The sequence below is a fragment of the Microtus ochrogaster genome, chromosome 6 (assembly GCF_000317375.1).
Source record: "Microtus ochrogaster isolate Prairie Vole_2 chromosome 6, MicOch1.0, whole genome shotgun sequence".
NCBI classification, from domain to species: domain Eukaryota; kingdom Metazoa; phylum Chordata; class Mammalia; order Rodentia; family Cricetidae; genus Microtus; species Microtus ochrogaster.
Window position 1 is genome coordinate 58,211,403 of NC_022013.1, and position 9,027 is coordinate 58,220,429.

Consider the following 9,027-nt stretch of genomic DNA (forward strand, 5'->3'; position numbering starts at 1 on the left):
CAGCTGGTCTCGAACTCACAGAGATCCACCTGCCTCTGCCTCCCGAGTGCTGGGATTAAAGGCGTGCGCCACCACCGCCCGGCTTTTATTTTTTATTTTTAATTGTATAGATATTTTTCATGCATGGATATCTGTGTATCACATGCATGCAGTTCCTGTAGAGACCAGAAGAGGGCATCAGATCCCTAAAGGTTGGCTACAGGTGGTAGTGACCCACTATGTGGATATTGGAAATTAAACCCAGGTCCTCTGGAAAAACATGAAGTGCTTTTAACAGCTGAGTTATCTGTTTAGTTCTTAATTCACTACTTTTAATTCATCCTCACGTGAGTTTTCAGGACATAGGAAGATTTCAACCCTATTCTGGCCAAGATGGAACATAACTAGCCTCTAGCCTCGGTCTCTATAGAGTTCTTGTTCCCTAAAGCATCATGAACCATGCCTCCACTTTCTGCATTATTTCCTATCAGAACATCCTGGTATGCTCTGCTCATCGTTCCCAGGCCTCTAGCATGCACATCTAAACTCCTCCACATTCCTCCCATATGCCAGTACTAAAGGCATATCAGTCACACTGTCAAGTTTATCACAGTGACAGCCCTACCCCTCCTTCTCTGTGTGGTATGTACTGATGCGCATGCAGAAGCCAGAGGAGGATCTCCAATAGCCCTTCTTACCATTTTGTTATTCCCTTGAGAAAGGGTTTCTCATTAAACCTGAAGTTAGGCTGGTGACTGGAAGCCTCAATGAACATCCTTTCTCCACCCTCCATAGTAGTGGGATTACTGGCGGGAACATGGACATACCCAGCTTGGGGCTAGGGGTTTGAACTCAGGACCTCTTGTTTGTGCCACAAGAGCTCTTACTGAGCCTGTCCTTATGTTTTGTGTTGCTAGGACAAAAAATGACAAAAGCCACTTTGGTCTTTAGCCTTTAATGGCTGAGCTATGGTGCCAGCCCAACAGAAACAGCTTTTAAGGAAAGAAAAGGTTCTTTTGTTCTTGTGTTCATTATAAAAGGGAAAGCATCATGGTGGGAATGTGAGGTTGGTTGCTGCTCACATTGCACCTATAATCAAAAAGCAGAGAGTTGAGCACTAATTGGGGGAGGTCCCTTGCTTTCTCCTTTTTCCTTTTTAACCTGTGAACTGGTACCACCTCATTCTGGATGCTCTGTCCTTCATCCATTGAACAACTCTGGAAGCGGGCTCAGAGACCCACCTCCAGGTCTTTCTTAGTTTCTCAGTTGCTTACAAATCTAGTCAAGATGACAATAAAGATTAACCACCAGATGTTTTATAGCAAAATATAACACTTTGTATCCCACTCTACTGGAAAACAGTTCTAGAAGTTTGTTTTAGGGACACAAGTTAGGTCTTTAAGTCTAAAATTCAGTTCAAAACCCAGGAAACTAATAAATCATTTTTTACTGGGTTGACTTTTTATAGATACCACTTTTCTTATAATTAAGTAGATTGGATCCTTGAAAAATAACATAATTCTGTATTTTAAATGCTAAGCTTACAGCCTGACAGTGGTAGCGCACATGTTTAATCCTAGCATGCAGGAGGCAGAAGCAGGTGGATCTCTCTGAGTTTGAGACCAGCCTGGTCCATAGAGTGAGTTCCAGGACAGCCAGGGCTACACAGGAACTCTGTCTCAAAAAAAGGAGGAGAGACAATGCTAAGCTCATTGTCTAAGAATGGTAATAATAAATGATTCCTCTTCTATTTTCATACTTCTCAGAATTATTTGCCCTTATGTAAAATAGTGTTTTTGTTTTGTTTTGTTTTGTTTTGTTTTTTGAGACAGAGTTTCTCTGTGTAACAGTCCTGGCTGTCTTTATAGGCCAGACTGGCCTCGAACTCACTGAGATCTGTCTGCCTTTGCCTGCCAAGTGCTGGGATTAAAGCTGTGCGCCACCACTGCCCGGCTCCTTTTTCTTTTTCTTAAGACAGGGTCACATGTAGCTCAAGCTGGACTGGAACCAGCTATTTAGCCAAGGATGACCTTGAATTTCTGAGATCATCCTGCCCTTGCCTCATTGGTGCTTAATATTAGGATAATAGGCCATGCTCTGTTTATATGGTGTGGTACCAGGGTCTCATGTATACTAGACAGACAAGCACTGTATGAACTGCAGCACCTCCTCGACCAGCACTGTTACTTTTTGAGAAGTGTAGAATTTCCTTGGAGACAGATCCTTGGCCGAACTCATGAATGATCCTTGTGAGAAAGAGGAAGAGAAAAAATAAATAAGTAAAAGTGCTTGTGTTAATACAGCTTAGCCGGGCGGTGGTGGCACACGCCTTTAATCCCAGCACTTGGGAGGCAGAGGCAGGTGGATCTCTGTGAGTTCAAGACCAGCCTGGTCTACAAGAGCTCATTCCAGGACAGGCTCCAAAACCACAGAGAAACCCTATCTTGGAAAAAAAAAAAAAAGTCAGAGTTAGTGATTTGTGGCAGACATGGTACTAAGGCCCAGAATAGCCTCTCCAGACCATACTGGGGGTGTTATGTAATATGCAATATATAAAGTCTATAAAGGTGCTAAATTTTGTAATGTGGCCCAAGAATTTATGGTAAAGAATATAGGAATTTATACATTTAGAAAGAAAAATGTTTATAAAACTGTACAGATATGAGCCGGGTGATTATAGCGCATGCCTTTAATCCCAGCACTCAGGGAGGCAGAGGCAGGCAGATCTCTGTGAGTTCTAGGACAGCCAGAGATAGAGAGAGAAGCCCTGTCTCAAAAAAACAAAAAGAAAAAAAAGTACAGATATGAACTATCATTGACTCTCAACATGGCCATTGTCCTTCTCCTGTCTTAGTGATACAAACGAAGTTGACATACCCTTGAACACCAGGGTGGGCACCAAACGCTACATGGCTCCTGAAGTGCTGGATGAAAGCCTGAATAAGAACCATTTCCAGCCCTACATCATGGCTGACATCTATAGCTTTGGCTTAATCATTTGGGAAATGGCTCGTCGTTGTATTACAGGAGGTAAGAGTTTGAACCATGTTTTTGATTATGTTTGTTTAGCTCGCATTTAAAAAATAATTACCTAGTCTGTACGTCTCCTATGTTGGGGTTTTTCCAGGACCACTCTCAGAATCTGTGGTTTCACTAGATTCACTCTAAGACCCTCATATAGTTGTCTTGATTCCTCACATACATTTCAGTGAAAAAAATACCTCAAAGTCATCCGAGGGGAGAGGTGCCGAGAGAGGCTCCAACAGCTCAGCCCCTCCCCAGCCAGCTGTGACTGTGGAAAGTGGTGTCATTGCTCACATCTGTTGGCTATCACCAGAGGCCTCCATGTAGTTAGGTGAACTACTCCTAGCACCTGGGAGGTGACAGCCTCAGTGGTGAATGACTCATTGTTAGGTTCCCAGACAAGAGGCAAGGACTGACCTTGTATTCTTTTTTAATGAGAGCCATAGTGGGCTGTCTTGTGAGCTTGTGTGCACGTTGTGATTAGTCTTTCTCTTCAGTAGAGAGGAATAGAAACATTCCTAGGAGTGACAAACAAGTAAACAGATATTGACACCAAAAATTTCAAGAAAATCTTACTTCTTTCTTTAGTGTTGTTTGAGAGTTTCATTGCTTGTAGCACAGACTGGCTTGTCACAGTCCTCTTGTCTCAGATCTTAAGTGCCCTACCCCCAAAAGAAACACTATATACCATTGTTGACAGACTCGCCCTGTTAGAGGTAGGGGAAATGATGGGTCATAAATAATAGAAACGTATTTACTGTTAAAAAGAGAACCATCCAGGTTATAATTCTTTATGTACGAATTCATTCTTTGTTCTGTAGTTGAGGGAGCTGCTATGTACTCCTCCTCCATGTTTCTGCTCACTCTGTCTTCTCACCCCCACAGGAATAGTGGAGGAATACCAATTACCATATTACAACATGGTGCCCAGTGACCCATCATATGAAGATATGCGTGAGGTTGTGTGTGTCAAACGATTGCGGCCAATCGTGTCTAACCGCTGGAACAGTGATGAAGTAAGTTGGAACCAAGTCCCTGTAAAGTGGTGAGTGAGTGAATGCTCTGTTACCCCATGCTTACCACGGTCTCTTTGCATTTTTCTTTAGTGTCTTCGAGCAGTTTTGAAGCTGATGTCAGAATGCTGGGCCCATAATCCAGCCTCCAGACTCACAGCTTTGAGAATCAAGAAGACACTTGCAAAAATGGTTGAATCCCAAGATGTAAAGATTTGACAGTTATACCGTTGTAAGGGAGAATCTAGACTGTAAGAACTTCACCCAAGGAATGGGTGGGTTAGCGTGGAATAGGATGTTGGCCTGATTTTCAGACTCTTTGCCACATCTTCACAGGCTGCTAACAATAAACCTTCAGAACTCTGCGGAATACAAGATTTGAACTTCCAAACATGTCAATCTTTATACATGGACAGGACAACTGTTTTACAGGTTTGCTTTTATGAACTACATCAAGACTCCAAGCCTGATAAGAAGCCTCTGGTCTAACTCTGGGCACTCATTCTTCTGTCCATAAAGTGATGCTTTCTGTGAAAGCCTTGAGAAAATTAATGAACTCAGCAGAGATGGAGAAAGACATATTTGCCTTCTATCAGAGAAAACATCTATTTGCGTTCTATCTTTGTAAACAGCCTACAGATTATGGTCTCTTTGGAATACTACCTGGTTTATGATGGTGCACTATGCCTTTGATATGTACACCAGAATTCCTCTGCTGCCATGGGGCTTAGAAGAAAAGAATGTATGATTGTGCAGGAGGGTATTGTGGCTAGCAGGTTAAACATGCAATATCTGATCAACATTCGCCAATCTCATGAAAGTCATCTACCTTGTATCTGTATAACCTCTCCACCAACTTTGTTTTTAACATAATAGTTGTAAAGGCCAAATAAGTTTAAAGTGTCCATAAATTTGGACTGTTTCTCTTCTATCACCATTTTGTTTTCTTTTTTGGTAATTATTATTATTTTTATATAAAACACCACCTGTCCAGAGTTGAAACTCACCTCTTTAAACCATACTTTGGAAGAAAGCGCCTCTTGCTGGAGAAGGCCTTGCAGATTCTGATAACAGTGTGCATGCCTGTGGTCAAATTCTGAAGTCTTTGCTCTCAGTATCTCTTAAAGGGGAAGTTGTTTACCATGTGTAATGTGCTTTTATTTTCAAAACCTACATAATCATCTTTCTAGCCATATTTTCCTTGCATACTGAACTCTATTCCAAACAGCTCACATGGATCTTATCCATAATGGGGAAATGTTTTAAAGTAGAATCATGTGTGAATTTCAGAATTCATGCATTTAAAAACTTTAGTCAAAAAAGTTCACTAAGATATTGCCTCATTCTTTTATGAAGGATGTCAGCTAATATAAATTTGTCAGTAACTGGTAAATGTATTTTATATATCTAAATCTTTAGAAATTTGCTTTTTACAGTTTCTGATCCCTAACTTGTGAAGACAAAGAATCAAGCAGAAGTGTCCAGTATCTGGTCACTACCCATATATACACTGAACCGCTGAAATAAAATGATGCTTTCTTTTTTTTTTAAATAGAGGGCTTGTTCTCTCAAAGAACAGTTCTGGTTAAATCTTACATGCCGATATTATATTATTTAAATGTTTATTCGGCACAAACAAGCCAGGAGAGGATCAAATGACATTGTCTCTTTGAATGAAACATAAATTAAAGATGATTGCATTATAACATAGTCAACCATTTTAATTTAAATGGGAGGCTGTCCATCTATTCATTTATAACTAAATATAATACACAAATTCCACAAATTTGAGACTTGCTTTGACTATTTAATGTGTTTCATTTAGTGTAACCAAATCCTGAGAATACATAGGAGATTTGAACTACTTAAGCCAAGTTAACCTGGATATATTTTTGCCTGAATAAACTAAGTCTTAAAAATCATTAACATCTTGATGATATGATATACCTAACGAATGGCAAACTTCATTCTTAGATATGCTTAAATGGTGTGTGGAGGCCGCTATATGATGATTCTTTTCTGATTAGCTTGGTCTGAGGACAGGGGGCTACCAGGAATTGATCCTAAGGCTGATAGTGAGTACTGGAGTCACTGCCTTCCCAAGCTGCCTCTCAGTACTCATTAGAAACAGTAACATTCTTTAAAGGCCAAATGCTGCTATAGTCCATACGTAGAACCCTAATGTCTAAAGTTGCATTAAACTTATTCTTTTCCTCTCCTTCCTCTTACTCTTAAATTTGAAATTTAAGCCTGGAGAGATGGCTCTGAGGTTAAGAGCACTGGCTGCTCTTCCAGAGATCCTGAGTTCAGTTCCCAGCAACCACATAGTGGCTCACAACCATCTGTAATGAGATCTGGTGCCCTCTTCTGCTATGCAAGCATACATGCAGGTAGAACTCTGTATACATAATAAATAAAGCATTTAAAAATATGGGAAATTCAGTGAAATATTTGAAGACTATATCAGCCCTTGGGGTCAGTGAGAAGGCTCCGTGGGTAAAGGCACTTCTGCCAAGCTGCCACCTGCAGTGTAGTCTCTGGGTCACATGTGAAAGGAGAGAACCAGCTATTCCATAATTGTCTTCTGACATCCACACACTCTTTGGCATGCATCCCCCCATGCACCCCCCCCCCACATAATGCACTCCACATAAGTGTAATTTAAAACAAAAAGTATAAACAACTGGTTAAAAAAGTACTGTGTAGTTAGTAATAACTTTAGTAATTAATAACTTGTAAAAATCTGCAAACTCATTTGGTCCCACTTTGAATCTAGAGTTTAAAAATATGGCTAACATCAGCAATCCTTATAAATCATAATATTAATAAAAGCCCAAACCCAACTACCTAAATACATATCAAATGATCCAGGAAGATTATCACGAGTGGTTTGTATGGTCAGGGGTACGGAGCAGGTAAAGATTTGTCCCAACTTGACTGTCTGAGGCTTCTGCAGCACTGAGAATTGATTTCTCTGGAAATATTGTAACAAAAGGTATTTTAGCATGTTATGTTATCCTTCCCGTGTCCAGAAGCGTTTCTCAGCCTGTAAAGCTCTTGTCCTGGAATGTGCTGGGTTTCAGCCATTCGTTCTAATGTTATTCCATTCTTTTTTTCTTTTTAGATGTTTTTCCTTATTTAGAATAAAAAGACAGTAAATTTTCAAGAACCATGCATCTCTGATTTGGCCCAAGATAAGTTGTTGGATATTGTCTCTTCCAAGGCAGGTTTCCTAAGTGAAAACCTTGTCTTTTCCAGATAGGCGTTGTTTTGAAATGTCTCCAGATGTCTAAGATAATTTCAACAGAAGTTTAATTCATGTTGAAAGAAAGGTTATGTAGCCCTTGTGGTAACAACACAAATTGAGTCGGATATTAAGCAGTGACGGTTTGCTCTCCTCCTGGCTGTGAGGGGTGGAGACTAGGCAAGCAGATCTTGTTCCTCTGGTGAAGTGTGTGAATCTGCAGGAATGACTATCCCATAAGGAAAGCTTATGAATATGGCTTTTGCAAAGAATTAGACATAATACTGTAATTTTAGGTTGTGCTCTGTATTCTTTCAGTGGGATTATTTAAGCTCTTTAGTGACCTTTGTTCTTCCCACTTAAAAGCTAAAATGTAGTATATATTGTATAAAATGAAAATATAGCTTAGGGAAACTGTACATAAGGCATTGACTGGTTAAAAGGAGGCATTTTTAATATGCAATTGTAAAACACCAAAAATATAGATTCATCTTTGATATGTAACACACTAAATGTATTTTGTACAAAATCTGATTTAAAAGGTGCCTTATTAAGTTTACCATTAATTGCTTTATTCTATATACAGATTATGTCCAATGTATCATTTTTCAGTAAATAACCTTATTTTAGTATACTTCAGTGATGTGTTTTGTGATGTTGTTCTTGGATTTATTGTGCACCAGAAGTCCTCTATTGAAGTTTTATAATAAGTGAGCCCGTGTACATATATACGTTCCTGAATGTGCATTTCAGCTTCCAGAAACCCGGAACGTGGCTAGGTAAGTGGCCATACGTTTTTGCCTATATGTAGAGATGATGAATCTATTATAGCAAGGGGATTTTTTTTTCCTTCTATAAAAAAATAAAGTGTTGTTTTCTGGTTATAAAAATGTGTATTTATAACAACTTCCGGGAAAAGCTAAAGGAAAGAATAAAGAAGCAAATAAACGGCGTTTTATTGGCAGGCACCACTATTTACATTTGATTGCCTTTTTTTTTTAAAGACTTCTTATTTTATGTATATAAGTGCTCTATTAACTTTATGCCAGAAAATGGCATCAGATCCTACTATAGATGGCTGTGAGCTACCATGTGGATGCTGGGAATTGAACTTAAAACCTCTGGGAGAGCAGCCAGTGGTATTTTGTCTTTTTTTTTTTTTCTTCTGTTTTTCGAGACAGGATTTCTTTGTTTAGCTTTGGAGCCTGTCCTGGCACTAGCTCTGTAGACCAGGCTAGTCTTGAACTCAAAGAGATCTGCCTGCCTCTGCCTCCTGGCTGCTGAGATTAAAGGCGTGCATGATGCCACAGCCTGGTACTCTACACTACTGAACGGTCTCTCCAGCCCTACTATTCACATTTGAATGTTTCTCTCCTGCGTGTTTTTTTTTAAATAGCATTAAGATCATGGTATTCTATTATATGTTAGTTGAAGACATCATATATTGGCAGAGCATGGTAACACATACCTTTAATCTCAGCACTCAGGAAGCAGAAGCCAGTTATCAGTCTGGTCTATAGATTAAGTTCCAGGACAGCCAGGGCTACACAGAGAAACCCTGTCTTGGTAAAAAAAGAAAATCACCAAATACATTAGTCCATTATGTTCCACTCCTACAAAGGATGCCCTTAAACTTAGTTCAAGCAGTCCTGTGCCTCCCAAGTAGAGGAACTGCAGGTGCATACCATAGGGTACAACTTAAAAAGTGCAACTCACATCTCTGTGCTTGGCCCTGGCTGTCCTAGAACTTCCTCTGTAGACCAGACC

At 39.8% G+C, this 9,027-nt stretch overlaps 1 protein-coding gene across 2 annotated transcripts in view; it reads left to right on the forward strand.

Moving 5' to 3' along the window:
• Bmpr1a (bone morphogenetic protein receptor type 1A) overlaps window positions 1–8,139 on the forward strand; it is a 104,455-nt gene extending 96,316 nt beyond the window's left edge. For both annotated transcript variants that reach the window (XM_005348610.3, XM_026779762.1), the window contains exons 11-13: window positions 2,834–3,009; window positions 3,889–4,019; window positions 4,110–8,139. In XM_005348610.3, the coding sequence (XP_005348667.1) occupies window positions 2,834–3,009; window positions 3,889–4,019; window positions 4,110–4,235 (433 nt within the window). In that variant the 3' untranslated portion in view covers window positions 4,236–8,139. The remainder of the gene's footprint in view (window positions 1–2,833; window positions 3,010–3,888; window positions 4,020–4,109) is intronic.
• Window positions 8,140–9,027: the final 888 nt, after the last annotated feature.